This window comes from Letharia lupina (assembly GCF_014066315.1).
Source record: "Letharia lupina isolate WasteWater1 chromosome Unknown contig_16, whole genome shotgun sequence".
Lineage (NCBI taxonomy): Eukaryota > Fungi > Ascomycota > Lecanoromycetes > Lecanorales > Parmeliaceae > Letharia > Letharia lupina.
In genome coordinates, this window is record NW_023502985.1 from 624 (window position 1) to 21,080 (window position 20,457).

At 37.4% G+C, this 20,457-nt stretch overlaps 4 protein-coding genes across 4 annotated transcripts; 3 read left to right on the top strand and 1 right to left on the bottom strand.

The window, feature by feature from the left end:
• Nucleotides 1–717: 717 nt before the first annotated feature.
• HO133_002827 (uncharacterized protein) lies at nt 718–1,968 on the top strand (the record flags this gene model as incomplete). Its single annotated transcript, XM_037293752.1, has 1 exon — nt 718–1,968. One exon carries the CDS (start codon nt 718–720, stop codon nt 1,966–1,968), a length of 1,251 nt encoding a protein of 416 aa, XP_037149830.1.
• A 1,174-nt stretch (nt 1,969–3,142) lies between these two features.
• HO133_002828 (uncharacterized protein) lies at nt 3,143–4,048 on the bottom strand (the record flags this gene model as incomplete). Its single annotated transcript, XM_037293753.1, has 3 exons — nt 3,143–3,320; nt 3,395–3,544; nt 3,594–4,048. The coding sequence occupies 3 exons, from the start codon at nt 4,046–4,048 to the stop codon at nt 3,143–3,145; spliced, it is 783 nt and encodes a 260-aa protein (XP_037149831.1).
• A 1,315-nt stretch (nt 4,049–5,363) lies between these two features.
• HO133_002829 (uncharacterized protein) lies at nt 5,364–6,874 on the top strand (the record flags this gene model as incomplete). The annotated part of the gene is made up of 2 exons (XM_037293754.1): nt 5,364–6,604; nt 6,655–6,874. The coding sequence occupies 2 exons, from the start codon at nt 5,364–5,366 to the stop codon at nt 6,872–6,874; spliced, it is 1,461 nt and encodes a 486-aa protein (XP_037149832.1).
• A 3,108-nt stretch (nt 6,875–9,982) lies between these two features.
• Nucleotides 9,983–11,860, top strand: HO133_002830 (uncharacterized protein; the record flags this gene model as incomplete). Its single annotated transcript, XM_037293755.1, has 5 exons — nt 9,983–10,220; nt 10,354–10,980; nt 11,030–11,217; nt 11,271–11,619; nt 11,676–11,860. 5 exons carry the CDS (start codon nt 9,983–9,985, stop codon nt 11,858–11,860), a joined length of 1,587 nt encoding a protein of 528 aa, XP_037149833.1.
• Nucleotides 11,861–20,457: the final 8,597 nt, after the last annotated feature.

Here is a 20,457-nt window from a genome sequence, read left to right on the forward strand (position 1 = left end):
TTGTGAGAAGCCGAGCAGTAGCCAAGCGGCTCTTCCCAAAAAGCATCCATACCCGAGCGAGTGAGCCGGACAATGGGTGGGGTTCAGCGAGTCGGACTAAAGATTTCTCGATAATAATGAAGGCACAAACGTTGCATCATCCCAGGCCATTTATCAGCAGAGCTTACCCACCCGCTACAATTCCCCACGCCGGGCTACAGTCATTCTTCGCCCATTGCGTTCCAAAAAGCCCAGGGAATTTTTGGTTTCTTTGGGCTAGATGTCTTTCTCCCACTTCATGTTCGGTTTACTTGTTGACTAGAGGTCGACAAATGATTCCTTGGAAGAGTAATTACTTTACAATCCGACATCTGGACATCAAACATATTCTTGACTCTAGAATGAGCGCAGTCCAAACCTTTCCATCCACCTTCATCTTATGATTGGGAAAGAAATGAAACGTTCTGCAGCGAAGCGTTTCGTGCCCTCACGCTAACCGTTTTTGATCAGGCTCGACCGATGCCAAGCGCTTGTAAGGTAATAATTTAAGGTATTTCAAGGTAATAATTCACGAAAACCCTAGGTTCCTCACGGCTCATTGCTTCAACATTTCACATCTCACAAACAATACGAAACCTTCTCCTTGTCTCCACCAAATCCTTCATCAACATCATATTCAGGAATCTACAACTTCCTTTCTATCTGCTATTCCTTCTGTGGTCTCTACACACATTTGTCATGTCAGGCCATAGCGCGCTGGAGCTGCTTCTGCCTGAGGTGCAACAGCAAATCCTCTTACGATTGGACTTTGTCGATCTACAAGCCCTTATCCATGCATCACCGCGTATGTATCAAGTATTCAGACTCAACAAAAGGACTATTCTCTCAACGGTGACACGTCAGCGGTTTGACCCTGCTACAACACGAGCCGCTCAAGCCATCGAGAGATTATACTCCATCGAACAACCACCATTCTCACGAGACACTCTACTTCGCATGTTCTCTACCTTGGATGAACTAGACGATTCTTTGGATATAGTCCTTCCGCTGCCCGTGTCGACAACATTGGGCAGGCTTGATGGAACGATCAGGTTCTTCGCCGATGATTACACGCGGAATACTTTTCCCATCCTGGGGCAGCTAGGACAATCAGGATTTGTTACGATCGAAACCGAGTACGAGCAAAATCCCCATGGGCCAAGATCAGATATCTCAAGGAGCGAGTCGAATCGTCTCCACCGAGCCTTCAGCCAATTCGAGACCTACAGACAGTTCTTTAGCCAATGTTCTTCGGACTTCAACCACGGTCCCCGACAGTGCTTTGGTGAACCATCTCTGACCGTTTATGAACAAGCGAAAATGTTTTGTCAAGACATGCCAGCTTACCAAGCTGCCGAGATCGCCTGTGTTAGAGACTACCTGTATCGCCGTTTGCGAGGTGTACATGATCAGGTGGAAGATGAGGTTGTACAGAAACTGCAGGCCGGATGTCCTGACCCCAGAGACAAGTACGAGGGACTCGACTGGGACTGGGATAATGGGGGGCGCCATCAATATCTGGCAGACGACGAGCATATCTTTGGCTACAGCGGTAAATACATGCAGAACTCTCACATTGAATACCTTCTATCACTTGGACTACCTTACATCCGTAGAATTCTGGAATCGACTGGCGATAAGCGTCAAGACCTGCTGCTTCACACTGAATCCCGCTGTTATGCCCATCACCAGACAAATTTTATCACAGCAGCTCTCGGTCTTGACCCTTTGGACAGCAATGACGATCAGTACGGTTGGTACGAAAGAGATATAGATTCCTGCTTAGACGAGAACGGCAAGCTGGATCTTCCTCCTGGCTGGCTATGGGCACATACCGGAGACTATTACCATGGGCTTGTGGACGTGACTGCCAAAGGCCTGAGGGACTGGGGCTATGTCTTCTGGGATCTAGAAAGGCTTCAGAAGACCGGTATTCTAGACCTGGAGTAAGTGTCCCTATTCTACGTACAGTGCGAAGCTGACTTCTGTACTGTCCGCGCGATGTGGGACGGATCGAGTTCGACGACTATCTGGCGAATAAAAAGCCAAGTGTCCACGAGCGCTGGATCGGCCCCAAACCATCTCTCACTAAATTCAAAGACGATGAACAAGAAGAACATGATGAACAAGGGATGCCAGTGGAGTGAACAAGGCAGCCAGGTTGAAGTAGGAACGCAAGACAAAGATGCGACCTACAAGCTGCCATTAGCCCTCTCGTTGGCAGGGAAATGGCTCCGGGAGGCTGGGATTGCCATTCTGCAGGCAGTAGGCATCCGCTCGCGCCAGCAATCCTCTGAGAGTTTATCGAACATCTTGTGATGCAATCAGTCCGGCCATCATTTGATACTGATGGCCAACAAGGACTTTCAAGCAGTGTTGACTTCTCAATGTTCCTTGAAGCACAAAAGGCATGCGCAACGTTACCTGATATGCTTCCGTTCTCTCCAGTCCTCGATCGCAATCATGAACCAATATAACCTACTGCTAACAAAGCGGAGCTACCCACGGGTGGATACTGCGATTGAGGCAAGGATGGTATGAGTCGAAGCCCATCGTAGATTCTGCATAGCCGTGTTAACTTTTCGTTGTAGTCTTCTATCTGTAATGAGCTCATGGCAGACTGCCCATCACCCATTCCCCTCCTTGCCCGGAAAACAAACATGCCGTTCAGAGATCAGCACATATCGCGGTTGAATGTGGAGGGGTCTGGCCCTAGTGATGGGGGGAAAGGCACAGGATAATTTAGGGAGCTTTCACCGCCAAAGAGATCATTTTGGCAGCGACTTTCATTATATTAATGATAGTTAATCGATGTGTTTGTAGGCCGCCTAGGCAAACCTCGACGAAAGCTACGATAAGAACATCCAGAAAATCACTTGCTTCTTCATCTCTATTCTCTCAATTCGTAATGCTTTGCTTTTTCTACAAAGGCCTTACGATATAGCAAATGCCCATCTTCAGCTCGCTGGCATAAAAGTTCAGATCAAGTCCGCAGAAAGCTCGTGGAATAAAGACAGGACAGGTGCAATAGCTAATCAAGCACCGCTTCTGAATAAACAAAGCAAGGTCACAGTTTGGTCGTCGCAAACAGTCCTCCCTCCTCCCTTCTCGAGGCTTCTTGCCCTCAGCGACCGCCATATGCCTCGCCTGCCCCATCATCATCCTCTTCGGGAGGCGTGTCCAGCCTGTCACAGTAATAACCTGGCGGTGGGAGACCCTGATTCCTGCTCCTGGTATGCGGTTCAGTACTTTGTACTGGGCTATTGCTATAGCAGTCTACTGTGTCGTCGTCCCTGGGGTCGCTGCATTTCTTTCAGTATGTCGCAAAAACTGCAAGAAATGTCTATTCACTGGTACATTGGGGTGTAATACTTACGATCGGAATCTTCGGTGTCGAGCATGATCAGCTTGAACTTGTTCATGCTCCTGATAGGCTTTGTCCGCGCTTTTCCAATGCCGCTGTTGGGCCTCCGCACTGTGGTAGCCGTATTCCATGGTCAGAAGTCTTTCTCGATTGGTCGCGTTGCTAGATTACCTCAGTATAACCTGGACTGTTGAGACACAGAGTAGCTTACTGGTAGTTGGGGCCTTCCCGGTCCCTGGCGAGAGGCAAGAGGGTAGCATGATGACGTGGAAGCATACCGCCTGAGGTAGAGTCGTAGTATTCGCGCTGGTTGTAGCTAAGACTCTCATATTCTTCTGTTGCTGGTTTTAATGTATCGCCGTACGCTTCCCGTGTTCTGTCTCTTTGCCGATTGCTGGTTGTATATTCCGCATGAATTCTGGCTCTCTCGCTACGGCGAGGAAAATGGGGGCTGCCGGTGTGCTGCCCGTCCACCAAGAGTTCTTCATCTCCGTATCGTTCTGCGTGATGGCGGGCAAAGCTTTCCTCTGAGTCTGAAGGATATGGTATGTTTTGCCGAAAAGAGGCCCAGTCTTGGGTACGAGTTGGCAAGTCGGGGCCTCTTTGGTGGTGTCCGCCCTCACCAGAACGACGATCGCGCTTCATGGAGACGGCGACTTCGAGCATTTACCAGTGAAGTCTCTTGGGATAATGAGAGTCTGTTTTCTTCCTGAATCGGGGGAGTGGCTATGGCGAAGAAAAATGAAATCTTTATAGTGATAACGAGCGCTCTTTATGATGATCAGCCTCCCGGAAGCGGGGATAGTAGCCCAGATCAATCCAATAACGCCAGGAAACGAGCTTCGACTCTGTTTTATCTAGTCATTTCTTAGCAGTCACAGCCTTCCGAATCAAGCCAGCATGATGTGTGTTGTTAGTGGATCGGAAGACAATTCACCTCGGCGTGCACTTTACCAACGCTATTGATCAGCTGCCTCATTTCCTCAAGGTCTACCTATAGGAAACAGTGACGGTACAAGAGGAACAATGGGGACCAGTAAGAGGGGCGAGCCTGTCCATAGTGAAACTATTCTCAAACCTGCATGATTTTAGCCAGTTGCTGACGGCGCTTCCCTACCGACTGCAGTTCGCCACGCCGAGATGCGTCTCTTGCTACCTTCGGTGCTCAACACAAAGCTGGTCACTGGACACGGGGAAGCTCCTATACGAATTTGTGATTGGAGTACTTTGAAATAGTAACGGAATCAAAGCCCATCCCAGTTGTCACCTTTGGTAGGCCAAGCGATGATAGCTATACAGTCATCTCCCTACGCAAGTGTCATTAAATTACGTCTATCCTCTATCGGTGTTCGATACGTCCTTCAACTGACCTCCTAGGCTAGTATCACTTGGCACTGTGCTGTTGGGAGTATTTAGTTCGTATTAGGTTCGATTCCTAATGGCGCTGGTACAATGGTGTTGCGGTGCTTATTATTTTCTCACTGTGCAGGCGCCTTTCCGGATCTTAGCATTTTCGTCCTTCACTGTGCGGGTGTGAAAGCTCAAAAATGGAGCATGAGCTGAGTGTCTTACTAAGGAGTGACAGATATAGTGAGGATCGTCTCCTCATTCAGCTAGTTCTGTGACTACGTAGCCATGAAAATGTTGTAGGCTGTGATTGGTGATGGTTAAAAAATCTGGTTCCCTCTCCTGCAAGTGAACGGCTGAAAAGCGCCAAGCTTTCGACTTCACGGGTTAACCACCGATCTAACCTTTCTAAGTTAGCTCCTTCGGCTGCCAAGGCAAAGCAAAGCGCCCGTGACTCTTGAGAATCGTTCACCCGACTTACAACACATTTACACGCCACAAACATCAACACCATTTCCCTCTTCACCAATCAGGCCGCTTACACAAGCCCTTTTCCGAGATCCTCCCAATACACCCTCAAAACTTGGGTTTCGGGTTTTCTGTGCATTCGCTGAGCTCACTCATCTTCATCATTATGCCCGGACAAAGCGCCTTAGAGCTGCTTTCACCAGAGCTACAGCAGCAGATTCTATTGCAAATAGGTACCCTTGATATTCTATATGCTCTCATCCGCGCATCACCCCGCCTTTACCAAGTCTTTCGATATAACAAAGAAACCACTCTTTTAACAATAGCGCTATGTCAATTCCACCCGGCTGTGCAGCCAGAAGCTGTGGCCCTTGCAGAATTGGCGCAGATCCAGCACCAGTCAAAACGAGATACTCAGTCACAACGAGATACCGCCGTGAGCTTCTGCGACACGTTCCCCGACCAGATACATCGGTGGTACGAATCAAATGCCTCAGGATCCTTGTCAACAAATTTATGCAAGCTTGATCGACTTGTCAAAATATTCATAGACGACTATGCTCAAAACACTCTTCCCGTGCTGGATCAGCTAGGACATTCCCAAGATTGTAGAATTCTGCCGGAGTACAATCACGTCCAACAACTTCATCTTTCAACCACCGAGATTGGGAGACTCCAAAGGGCCTTCTGCCGCTTCGAGCTCTACAGGCACCTCTTCTCTCGCTGTACACAGGACTTTTCCAATGGCGTCCACCAATGCATCAGAGATCCGCCTCTAACCACTGCAGAGCAGGCAAAAATGTTTCTTGAGGACTTACCCGCATTCCAGATCTCTGAGATAGCATGCATTAGAGATTACCTATTCCGCCGTTTACGCGGCATCTACGACAGAATAGAGGACGAGGCTGTGCGAACTCTGCCAATCGAGGCAATGACCTTTGAGGAATCCGATGAATCAGCTATGTGGGAATCGCCATTCTACATGCTTACCAACCGTGCTCAACACGAACAAGAAGAGCACTTGGAACACCTCATGTCGCTGGGGCTACCCTACATTCGTCAAATACTTGAATCAACTGGGAATGAACAGCGAGACCTGTTTCTCCATTACGTCTCCAGCTCTGTGCTTCATCATCTAGAGGGAGACTTCCTCTCCGGGGCGTTTGAGCGCTTAGGCCTCAACCCGGATGCCCGCCGTGATTGCCAACGCTTTTTGGACACAGAGAAAGACTTTAGCCCAGCATGTGATGAGAATGGCTACTCAGAGCTTCCCCAAGGCTGGCTATGGGCCCATCATCATCTACAGCCATCAAGACTTATCGATCCTGCGTACAAAGGTCTACGAGACTGGGGCTATGTGTTCTGGGACTATGACAGACTTCAGAAGTCTGGGATCTTGCGGCGAGAGTAAGTTACTCGGACCTTCGCTCCTAGATGACGTGCTGACCTCTGTATAGCTCGCACGAAGTGAGGATGATCCGCTTCTCGGACTACGTCGGTCGATTCAAACTAAGTGTTGAGCAGCGCTTGCACGCTCTACATCCTCCCGTCACACACTCCGGATACAGAAGCGATGGTCAGGAGCAGTCACCGGAAGATCATGAGGAGGCGAGTGTCTCTTCGCTGGACGACTCAATAGACTGGGACGCAGATGAAGTAGTGCTAGTGAATTATTGAGGGCTCGATGGAGATACGCCGAACCGTATTGCAACGGTCGCTACCATTCATTGTTGTGCGCATCAAATCCTGCCAGCAATGGTACAGGGGTCAAGGACAAATGTCAGCATAGCCCGCCCAGATACAATCAACGATAGCAATCTTCGCTTGATACCTTGCGCGATGCGATGTGTTGTCAATGAAATAGAGATATCTAGGGCGAAGGCCACGATCCCGCTAAAAGGTGACATGGACCTAAGAAAAATACTACACAGCCCTTCTGACGCCTGTTACTTTCTACGAACCATGAAGAGGGTCTTCTGGCTGCAACAAGCCAACGCTAGAGTGTACCAGTGCCAGGCTATTTCACCCCAGAAAGCCCGTATCTATCTCCTCTGTGTGCCTTTAACGCTGCTAACTTCTGCTTGCGGCTCGTAGTGCTTTCATGTGTACATCGGCCACAGAGACCTTCACTTCATCTTTGATCCCAGGACCATTGACGACTACTGCCAATCAGCTGTGTGGAAGCCTACTCTACGAACGCTTATCCGCTGATAGCCCTGAGCAGGTTAATACCGTGACGATGGTCTTGGCCTATGACCTTCCAGCTTCCCAGGTTCTACCACAGTGACGCGTCATTGACCTAGCAACATCTCAGACAACATATGTTGCGCCAAACTCTGATTTACACCAGTGCCACCACATGCACACAAGTAGCATACACATGGATCGACTCGGATCACAGCCATTACATCATGACAGCTGCGCTTCAAATCTACATGCAAGGCTTCACGAACACGACCGCCGACTTCCCGCGAGACCCGAATCACTACTGCGGCTACCCAATCCTGCTCTTTAAGCAGAGTACCCCCGGCTACGTCTGAGGTGATCCATTCGAGCATGGAAAACCCCGCGCAATAATGCCCGGAAAAGCCCTATTCTAGAACGTCTCCGGTCCATCCCAGAGCACCACCTCCACGGAAAATGACGGAAACCTCCGGTGAGTAAAGATCAACCGCATCTGGCGCTCGCCTACTTCCGCTGCATTCGCCCACTTGCACACTGCGGAGCAAACACTCCCTGATTGGACCCCTGCACTTGAGCCGCAAGACATGCCTCGCGAGCAATAGGACGACTTCAACTCCCGAAGTACCTTGAAACCTGGATTTCATGCCTCAAAAAAGCCATGCTAACTCCGAAAGATTCAGATAGTCTAACCAGAAAGGAGTTGATGCGATTGCGGACGTATTCCCTTCCATCATGGAACGGCATTTGCACGTACAGCTAGTATTTGTAGGCCCCGTAATCGACCTTTACGGCAAGTTTGCGGCCATCAAACTCGCACGAAAGATGAAAGTATAGCCGGGAAGGGTCTTCTCACAGCTCGAATTCACTGCACTTCCACCATATATATTCAGTGGGGCGGATTTTGCTTTGATGCCTGGTAGAGACGAGCCATGCCTCGGCGTGGTATTGGGTCGCGTTGCCGATCGGGTTTGGAGTTTTCTTCCGGAAGGAACAATTAAGCAAGGCATGAAAGTGGAGGACGGGGTGGAAGGTAGATAGATGGAGGTGATAATATTGAGTAAGTTCCGTGCGTCTGGGTGTGCGGGAAAGAGGTTATCGGTCATAGAAGTGGCGCAGAAAAGTTGTGATGTTAGCGTTTTGTGAAGTGGTGGAAATTATTGGGGAAGTTACAGTGGCGATGGTTCAACGAAAAGCTATATAGAGGTGTTGGACTTGCGCAATGCAAGAAGAAGTCATGATGTCGATGCGAGAATTCGTACCCTTTCAGCTATCACTATCCTCATCGGCACCTTGCCTGATCCGCAGCTCCACCGGATGATTTCACGACTTACGGTACTTCTAGAAGAATTGCGGGTCTCAACGAAGAATTGTCAGCTTGCGAAACAGAGACCAGTCCGAGGAGCAGAACTAGATCCTACGAGGCGCAAAGTCGAAGTGAGAATGGGGCATCCGATTTGGGCAGGAAGTGCGGCTGAGACGCGAAGGATTCGAAGTGTTCCACGGATTGGAGGCGTACCCAAACGCAACGAAACGTGTACCATATGGATTTGTGCATTTTGCTCCGTTGTTGCTCGCTCAGCGCGCACTTAGCTCGCTCAGCGAGTATCCGTGTGCGCTTCTGGTGGGGGTTTGGTCCTCCTGGGGTGTACTATTATGGGGACTGCGAAGAGGGGGTTGGGGAATTGGAAGTCGAGTGCGCTTTTGCTTTGATTCCACGGGCTGGGGGAGATGGGTGGAGAAAGGATGGAGGACTCGAGGGATGTGGTTGAATGGAGGAGAGGACGTGGGTTGTAGGGTGATTAGAGGTTATTTAGTTCGTATTAGGTTCGATTCCTAATGGCGCTGGTACAATGGTGTTGCGGTGCTTCTTATTTTCTAACATGTCCCCGCGCCGCTAAGCGCACTACCGAGGAAGATATCACGACTCCCGCCACTCCATAAAAGGAAGGTGCCAACAAATCAGCAAGATTTCGCGGAGAGATTTCCAAGCCATCACACCGTTCATGCACCTTCCACGTTTCGCGGGTCAACGACTTTGCCCGCCAAGTGCAGAGTACTGTAGACAGTCCCCTATTCTTTCATACCGTTATCTCAGGTCCAAATGCAATACGCCTTCACGACAGAATAATCGCTTACTTACTTTCACGAGTCATCGGCAATCCTGTTCGCAGAAAGAGTTCAGCGGCCGATCTCCTCGGTCCTGAAGCATGATTGGCCAAAACGACGATAAAAAGTACACATAACCTGGGATCATCAAGGGCAGCGGCATCTTATCTGCATGCTTACATTCCTCGCCGCACCGTTACCGAAGATAGCAATTGAAGAGCTCCCTAACGACGTCACGATGAAGGATCTCAAACCTGACAATCTAATGGCTGCATCTTTGCGACTCGTTCCGTTTTATTCTTTCTTTCGGAGCAATTGAAACCAACCCGACAGGTATATACCTACCGAAAAGCGCTGCAGGAGACTAAGGTACCTTAAGCAATAATATCTTACCTTAGTACTTTGTTATATAGCGTGCGATAAGACACGCGACTCCAGGCTAGCCGAAACAAAGCTAGCGAGCATAATCCGCCAAGAGCCGAGCCCATCAAGGCAATGGAGAACCTGAACCAAGATCGGGAATGGGAAGATCTGAAAGCGCACGGCCACGATCCGGAAAAGATAGATGGTGTCGACCGAAGGACTTCAATTGTACAGGGTGGAGAAGTAATCAACGCATCCGGGCATAGGGATCAACTGCAGCGACATTATGGCCTCCTCAGCATCTGCGGGTTGGCACTTACCATCGACAATGCATGGGTCGCATTGGGCGGCTCCATTGCTGTTTCTATAAGTACGTGACCCCGGATGTTGGAGAAAGTGCAAGCACTGATGAGTCTGTAGATAATGGAGGACCAGCTGGTGTTCTCTATGAACTCCTAATTGCATGCTTCTATTATGGCTTTATTGCTGCATCTATCGCCGAGGTACATCCGTCGACCATACTTCCACTTTGAGTCCCTTGCTGACGTTCCTATTGCTCACCTCCTCTATTCCTTCCGCTGGCGGCGTCTACCACTGGGCCTCCGTGACCCCCGGCCCCCGCTACGGCCGCGTCCTCGGCTTCTTCACCGGCTCCCTCAATTTCTTTGGCTGGATATTCGACCTCGCCTCTATCGTCTCCATCCCCTCCAATGTAGCCGTACAAATGTACGCAGTTTTCCACCCAGACCTCATCATCAAACCATGGCACGTCTATGTCGCTTTCATTCTAATCACCTGGTCTTGCTGCGCGCTTGTGGTATTTGGAAATCGTTTATTGCCAGTGTTGAACCAAATCGGGTTGTTTCTGGTGATTGTTGGTGGACTTGTGACCATCATCGTAGTCGCAGCCATGCCGAAAGTACATGCCAGCAACTCGGCTGTATGGGGCGACTTCAGCCAGAACAACGCTGCAGGCTGGAGCAATGGTGTTACCTTCTTGACTGGCGTGCTCAATGGTGCCTTTACAATTGGCACGCCAGATGCAGTAACCCACATGTCGGAGGAGTTGCCGAATCCAGCCCGAGACATGCCTCGGGCTGTGGGAGCACAGATCATCTTGGGCACACTAAGTATGTTCCCACCAAGCTCATCGCAATGTATCGCTCTAATGGGTCTTAGCGTCTTTCCTCTACGCCATCGCTATCCTCTACGGCGTCAACGACCTAACAGCGGTCGTCGGCAGCAACGGATCCTTTCCGCTCGCAGTCGTCTACTCCCAAGCTACTGGCAACAAGGGTGCCACTTTCGGCCTGCTTTTAATTCTCTTTCTCTCCATCATGATCTGTGTGCTCGGCACTTTTCTCACGGTATGCCTCCCACACTCTAAGCAACCTACACTACTATCCTCTAACGCCCTTAGGTCGGTCGAATATGGTGGGCCCTAGCCCGCGACAACGCGACGCCCTTCTCGGGCTTCTTCTCGCAAGTCAACGAAAAGCTCAGTTGTCCTGTCCCCGCCACAGTCCTCGCTGCCTTCCTGTGCACCTGTTTCGGCGCTATTCAGCTAGGGAGCAAGACAGCGTTTACCGACTTAGTCGGATCATTTATCATTCTCACAACCATGTCGTACGCACTCGCCATCGGGCCGCATCTGTTCACCGGACGAAAGAATGTTCCCAAAGGGCCGTTCTGGATGGGTTCAGCCGGTTATGCTGTGAATGCGATCGCTGTGCTGTTGATTGTATTCTTCAACATCATGTTCTGCTTCCGTAAGTCGGTCGAGCTTGTGAGCATTGCCAACTACTGACGCCATGGGTGTTTACAGCATACGTATACCCGACCACCGAGTCCACTATGAACTACAACAGCGTAATCCTAGTCGGCGTACTCATTCTCACCATAGCGTGGTGGTTCATCCATGCTCGGACTAAGTATCCTGGGCCAAAGCTGGCGAATCTTTATGTTGACGGGCAAATCGTCGAACTGCCGAAGGACGCGCATACGGATTAGCGGGTGTCTGTGTATTGAGCCACTTATCGATGTGTTCAGATTGCAAGGAGATACGTGGTCAGATGATGTACATATATACTCTTTCCTTCGAGGTCGGAGTCCGTTCCGTTGTACTTTGGTGGAGTGACAAGCATTTCTATGCCGTGTTTCCAGCTTGAAGTATCCTCAAAGCCTAGTCCGTTTCCCAAATTGCGCATCCCTATATTGCATGCTTTCTAGCCCTTCAAGTTCGTCGAATATATAATGTAGGAAATGATAGGTAGGAAGAACCCTCCAATCTATTCAACAGCCAACAAGAAGGGGCCATCCAACCTCCTACATGTGCACTCTCGAAGTCTCAAGGAAAACATTCTTCTCACAAGGTACCTTGTCGGGCACTTTTTGTAAAGTCATTTGTCCTCAATTAAGATCTTTTTAAATATTTAAATATATAAATAACTTCGAAAAAGACTTTTTAGTATTAGAAAAACTCTTAAATCTAAGATATTATTTAAGAGAGTAAAGGTCTTAAGAAGAATTTTTAATAATATTAGCGTAAATAAGCTAAAAGATATTAATATTATAGTAATATTTTAAGTATATAGACTAAATAAGTAATAATATATAGATAATAGAAATTTGGCTTTTAATAATTTAGTAATTAAATCTCGTTATTACTAAGATTGACGTTATATATTAATATTATAGCTTCTCTATAAAAAAAATAATTTAAATAATAGCCCTTAATATTAAGTAATATTAATATCTCGCGAAGGTTATTAATAATAATCTTTCTAGTAAAGAAGAAGCCTCTTAGCTAAAATAGCGATATATTAGATAGAGCTTTCTATTTAAAAAGATAATATAAAACTTTAATTATATATATATTATTATCTAATATAATTATTATAAATATAATTCTATAACGAAATAAATTTATTTTAAACGCTAAAAGTATAAGTTTTAGATAATTATTAAATAGTCTTATCGAGCGATATATAAGAAATTATTCGTCGAAGTTCTTCTATTAAAGGTCTCGCTTATTATAAATAAATTTATTTATATATAGAAATATCGCGAAGGTAAGATAAAAGGATATATATAGTGTCGCCTCGATATAGATTAATTTATCGAAATAAGAAAGAATTTAAAATAAAAGATTCTTAATAATTAGATATCTTTCTTTCGTATTAGCTTCGCTATAAAGATATCGATTATCTATAATAATACGTTATAATTAAAAATAATAAAATATTAAGAGATTATCGAATCTTATATTTATATAGATTAATTTAAAATCGATAAGATATATTTTTATAGACTTTAATTTGATATAGCGAGTACTTAGATTAGTAATTTAGTCTATAAAGATATTTATAGTTATTAAAAAGAAAGATTAAATCTTTATAAGTGCGTAATAGATAATATAGAATCTTATTAAAGTTATATATATCTTTTTAATTTTAATAATAAGTCTCTATTAGAGAAATTATATAATCTCTCGAAGTAGTATAATCTAATTATATTAATATTCTAATAGATCTCATCTTATTTTAGCGAAGATATAAGATCTCTTAACTATAAATATATATTAGTAATTTTTTAATATTAAAAATATAATAGATTATTAGCTAGCTAATTAGTCTTTATAGATATCTAAGTAAATATTATTATAATATTATAAGTAGTTATTAATATAGCTATATTACGTAATAGAACTATAATTAGTCTATATATAAAGGATTTATATAATTTATTAATATATGCGTTATTATTATAGTAGAGAATTAAGCGAGATTCTTATAACTAATATAGCTATAGCTTTATCGCGTAATAAATAATCTTTATTTCTTTAAATTATATATCTTTAAAATAGTAATATATAACTATTTTAATATTAAAAATATTTTTAAATTAAATTAATTAAATATAATTAAAATAATCTAGAATATAATCTTCTATATTAAATTTTCTAGATATATTAATTTATATATATTATATAACTCGACTATCGACGTAATATATTAAGGCGATATTATTCTAGTATTTTAGAAAGATATCTCACTATAGTAAGTCTACTTTTATATTATTTATCATTTATATAATTATTATAGATCTTCAAAGAGCGTTAAAAAGTTATTTTAAGAATACTTTTTTTAAAATTATAACTTTAATAGTAAAGAAGAGAAAGTTAATCGCTAACTTAAGCTTCTAATATAAGATAATTACTCTTTTTAAAAGATTTTTAATTATAATTCTTATCTTAATTAGCTTATTTAAGAAGAGTTTTATCTTTATATAAATGCTATCGAATTCGATTTCTAAAAACTTAATTATAAAATCTATATCGTTTTTTATATAATTAATTTAAAGACTTAATTTATTATATAGTTAATTGAATTACTAGATATATATAATTACGTTATTATCTAATAAAAGAATTATAAAGAAATCGTTTAAGTAGTAAAGTATTACTTTTTATAGAAGAATCGCGATTAAGATTTAAATAAGAGTCTTTACGAAGAGATTAAATAGAAATAGTAATATATATAATTTAAATAATAGATATTGTTGAAATGTGGCCCCCGCGCATCCCAGCCACCATGTTTTCCAGCCACCTGATTTTGTACTGTATTTAGGATCTGGCCCCGGAGAGGTTTTGAAGAATCAATCCGTCCGTTCTACACATCACATACCTGATATTCTAACAGGTTATGAGCCCGGTTCTGACGCTGCTACCATACCTCGCTGCTACCTTATCCTACTACCGTACCTTGTCCTACTACCATACCTTGTCCCACTACCATACCTCGCTACCACTATATCCCAACGCGCTATTCTCGACCCATGATTTAAGTCACCTAAGGGTATATAGGCTAAGTCGCTATAATACCAGCTTTCTATAAAGACTAATTTAGGTATAGAGTCATAACTACATCGTCGCATCGTCGCAAAGAACCCTCGTCGTCGCAAAGAACCCTCGTCGTCGCAAAGAACCCTTATTATCGCAAAGAACCCTCGTCGTCGCAAAGAACCCTCGTCGTCAAATAATGAGATAGTGACAAAGAACCCTCGTCGTCAAATAATGGGATAGTGGCAAAGAGGAACGTCGCGAAGGACTACAGACAATGGAGACACGTATCAGTGTGGCATACAAGTTCTATGTGGAAAGGCTACATTACTCCGAGGTGGAGTATCACGTCTTACTCTTGTTACCTAGGAAGGGTGTTACGCTCCAGGGGCATATCATATTACCTCAGGAAGGGGCGTTACGTCAAGAAGACGTGTTACCCAGGATAGGTGTTAAATGTTACGTCAGGAAGACGTGTTACCTAGGATGGGTGTCAAATGTTACGTCAGGAAGACGTGTTACACCAGGATGGTGTGTGATAAGACTGGAATGGCCTGTTTGTTGAGGCTGGAATGGCCTATTGTTACGGCTGGAATGGCCTATTGTTACGGCTGAAATGGCCTATTGTTGTTACGGCTGGAATGGCCTGTTATTATCGAAGGCTGGAATGACCTATTGTTGAGAGTTGTGTATAGCTTCATTTCTTATTAGGTGGACTGGGAGCGTGGCTGCAGGGGAGTGTTAAAATGTGGCCCCCGCGCATCCCAGCCACCATGTTTTTGGCCTCCGCGCATCCCAGCCACCATGTTTTCCAGCCACCTGATTTTGTACTGTATTTAGGACCTGGCCCCGGAGAGGTTTTGGAGAATCAATCCGTCCGTTCTACGGAGGTCGGCACCAAAAGTCCTGGACATGCCAAGACAAGGGTCCAGGTAGGGCTGAGTGCTTGGCATACTTCCAAATTTCATAAATAGTATTATTATTCTTTATTTTAATAAGTATTAATACTCTATATAATAGCGACGTAGTATATATATATAAAGTATATATATATAAAATATAAATATACGAAGTATATATATAATAGCGATATTAATAGAATATATAATAGTAATAATATTAAAGTATTAATTATAATGTAAAGAAATAAAGGAAAAGTATAAAGACTTTTAATATATAAGTCTTATTTATATAATATAATAAATAGAAATCTTCTTACTATTCTCTATCTTAATTATCTTTTATTAATATATTTAATACTTAAAGTATTAATTATAATAATAAAACTCGAATTTAAATACTTACTAAGTCTTATTAATTATAAATAAAACGTTATATTACTTAAAAAGATATATTAAGAATTTATAAAAAAGTTAAAAGATAATAGCTATATTATTAAAATTATAAGTTTATTTAAAAGAGGATTTAGAAGTAAATAGAGTAAATATTAAAATATATTATAAAGATAATATATCTTAAAGATAATAACGAGTATAGAAAAGATTATAAAAGAGATAATATACGATTATACGACTTTATCGAGTAAGCTAATAAATATATACGTAATTATATAAAGTATTATTATTAAATAAATGTAACTATATAGAAGTATTAAGAATATTAAGAGTATTAAGTATTTTAGCGCTATCTAGAACTTTTAATATCGATCTTCGTATATATTATATATCTAATATTATAATAGATATTATTCTTTTTAATAGCGTTTATTATAATTAAAATTAAGTAGTTATTAATTAGATATAGCGACGAATATATATCTAAAGGCGTTTTTAAAATCTCTTTTAATAAATTAAGCTATTAGACCTTTCTATAATATATTCTAATACGTCTTACTTTATTTAAATATTATTATTAATTAAATAATTATATAAGAATAAGAGATTATAAATTCGCTTTTAATCTCTATTATATTTTAATATTAAATCGAGTAATAAATAGATATATTAAGACTTATTTTAAGAGTATTAACTAGAAAGATATAATATAATATAAGATATTAATCTATTATATTATACTCTAATATAATATAAATTATTAAGATTTATATAATCTTATACTTAATATAATATAAGATCTTAGTAGAATATTCTACGATATAGTATATTTATAATATTATATTATAAAATAATATATATATAAAATATTTTAATTAGAATTTTTATATTTAGAAGTAATTATTCTAATTATTATTCTAATTAATAATTACGCTAAATTAATAAGATATAGAATTAAATATAATTATATTTTATTACTTTATATATATAAAAGAAAGTAAGCTATATCTACTAATAATAAGAAAAACTTATCTTCTTCTAATACTAGTTATATAAAATTCGTTAATACTTTATAATTAAAATTATTAACGATAATTTTATATATTTATTATATATTTTTAATATCGCTATTTAATATAAAATTATATATATTATAATTATAATTTTTTTATTAAATTATTAATTTAAGAAAGTTAATATATTTCTTAATATTTTTTTAAAAGTATTATAGCTTAATATAATAAGCTATATTTCTTTAAGCTATCTTCTTACGATATATAAAAAAAAGATTAAATATAAAAAGTATATAAAAGTATATTTAATAATTCTAGAATAAATTAATAATATTTATAATAATAATTAGAATTAAGAATTAGATATATTTAAATAAAAGATAATTTTATATTACTTATATAATAGCGATAATAATAATTAAGATTAGAATATTAACTTAAATAATATAGCTTTTATAATAAACTTTTTATTACTATATATTAAATTAATTATATATAAATAAAGATTTATAATTTTATCTTTTAGATATAATTATATTTAATATTTTAAGATTTTTATAATAACTTAATATTTATTAATTAATATATTAATATTATTATATTTAAACTATAATAGCGCTTATTATTAAGTTCTATATTATACTCTTAAATAATTTAAAAGATAAAATTTATTTAATTATTAGCGCGTATAATAAGATTATTCTTAATACTTATATTTTATTTAATTTTAATATTATTTATTTTCTCTTAATTCGAGCTTTTATCTTTATTTATATATATAATAATTCGCGTAATAAATAAAACTTTAAACTTTTTTATAATTACGCTTATATACTTTTTTTATATAATATTATTAAAATATAAATTTACTAGAATAATAATTAGAATTAAAAATTATTTATTATTTATCTATTATATTTTATCTAATTTATTCAAAAACTTATTTTTATTATAATAACGATATATTAATATATTTAATTTTATACTTTTTAATAATTATAGTATAATTAATAATTAAGATATCGATTTTCTTTACTTTCTTAATTAATTTCTTCTTAAATATAAATATATTTATTCGCTATCGCGATCTTTTAGTATTTTTATTTTAATTAAATTTATTCTTCGCTTTTTATTTTAGTTAAAAATTTAATTATTATTTAATTAATTTATATCGAGACTCTTTAATATCGCTATTATTATTAATATTTAATATTTATTATAATAAATTATTAGATTTAGTCTCTTCTACTTTAATTATTATAAAAAAATAAATTAATAAATATATATAAAAGAATTAAAGGATTTATATAAATATCTATAAATATTAAGCTATTCTTAATTTTAATTAAAACTTATTTTATTAAAAAATACGTTAATTCTAGTAAATATCGATATTAAAAATAAAGAGAATATATATTACGCGCTATTTTAAATATATTATTATAAAATTCGATTTAAAGAATAATTATTTTTATAAAGATAATAAGATTTAAAAATAAGAAAGTAAGAATAAAATACGCGAAAATTTTAATAAATTATAATAATTTAACGCTAGTTAAATTAGATAAAGATAATTATTTACTAACTCGCTTTTTTAAATCTTTTATCTTTTAATCTATATAAATTATAATAATAATTATAATTATTATAAAAGTAATTAAAATTATATTAAATAATAGCGCTTAATAAGCGTAATTCGCTTAAATTTAAATCTTTAAAATTAAAGAGAAAGTATTTTATTAATATTTAATTTAAGCTAGATAATATAAAGTAATTTAAAAATTTAATATACGCGATAAATATCTAAGCTTTCTTTCTCTTCTTCTTTTTCTTTAAAATTTTTTTTTATATTAATTCTTCTTATTATTAGACTATCTTCTTTATACGTTAAACTTTTATTTAAATAATTTAATATTATTATAGCGATATTAAAAAAATAATATAATTATTAAGTTATATATTTATTCTTTATTTTTTAATAATTTTAAATTAATATATAAATAAATTATATAAAGAGCTTAATTTATATATATTTAATTTATTATTAATAGCTTTTTAAAAAAGTTAATATTATTCTAAAGTATTAAATATAATATTAAAATAAAGATTTTATTAGATATTATTATTACTTTAATTATTATTATTATTATTTTAATAGATATCGCTTTTACTTTAATAGATATTATCTCTATTTTAATAATATTAAAATATTAATAAAAATTAGATAATATATTCTTTTAATTATTATTATACTTATTATATATTTAATATAAGCTATAATTTAAACTTTACGCGAGATTTATTATTATTAAAAATTAATTAATTTTATAATTTTAAAACTTCTCTTTTAATATTTAATTTATTAAATTATATTTAATTAGAATTTATTAAAGTACTATTATATTTAAAAATTTACTTTTAAAGTATTATATAAGATAATAAAAGTTTTTCTAATTTATTAGTTTAAGAGTAAGTCTTTTATTATTACACTTTATAATTAACTCTAATAATCTCTATTTAAATAGATATCTATTTTTATATAATATATAAAAAGCGAGTTATATTATAAAAAAAGAATTTAAATCTTATAATTATTTTAGCTAAGTCGTTTAAATTAAAGATAAAAATATATTTATCTTTATATAATTTAATTATTAAATTAATTAATTATTATATATATAATTATAAAATATAATTATATATTATTAATTATTTTAATAATTATAAAAAGTATAAGAGAAATAAAATTATATAATTAAGTATTTATAAACTTTTCTTTTCTAAATATTTATTTTAATTTAGAATTTAATTATTTTTTAATTAAAAAAAAGATAAGATATAGAAAGTATATAAAAGTATATTTAATAATTTTAAAATAAATTAATAATATCTATAATAATAATTAGAATTAAAAATTAGATATATTTAAATAAGAGATAACTTCGCGTTATTTATATAATAATAAAAATAATAATTAAGATTAAAGTATTAATTTAAAGAGCGTAGGTTTTATAATAGATTTTTTATTACTATATATTAGATTAATTATATATAAATAAAAATTTATAATTTTATTTTTTAAATATAATTATATTTAATATTTTAAGATTTTTATAATAATTTAATACTTATTAATTAACGCGTTAATACTATTATATTTAAATTATAATAAAATTTATTATTAAATTCTATATCGCGCTTTTAAATAATTTAAAAAATAAAGTTTATTTAATTATTAGCGCGTATAATAGAATTATTCTTAATACTTATATCTTATTTAATTTTAATATTATTTATATTCTTATAATCTAAGCTCTTATCTTTATCTATATATATAATAATTTATATAAAAAAATAGAATTCTAAACTTTCTCTAAATTACGCTCGCGTATTTTTCTTATAGAATACTATTAAAATATAAGTCTATTAAAATAATAATTAGAATTAGATATTATTTAT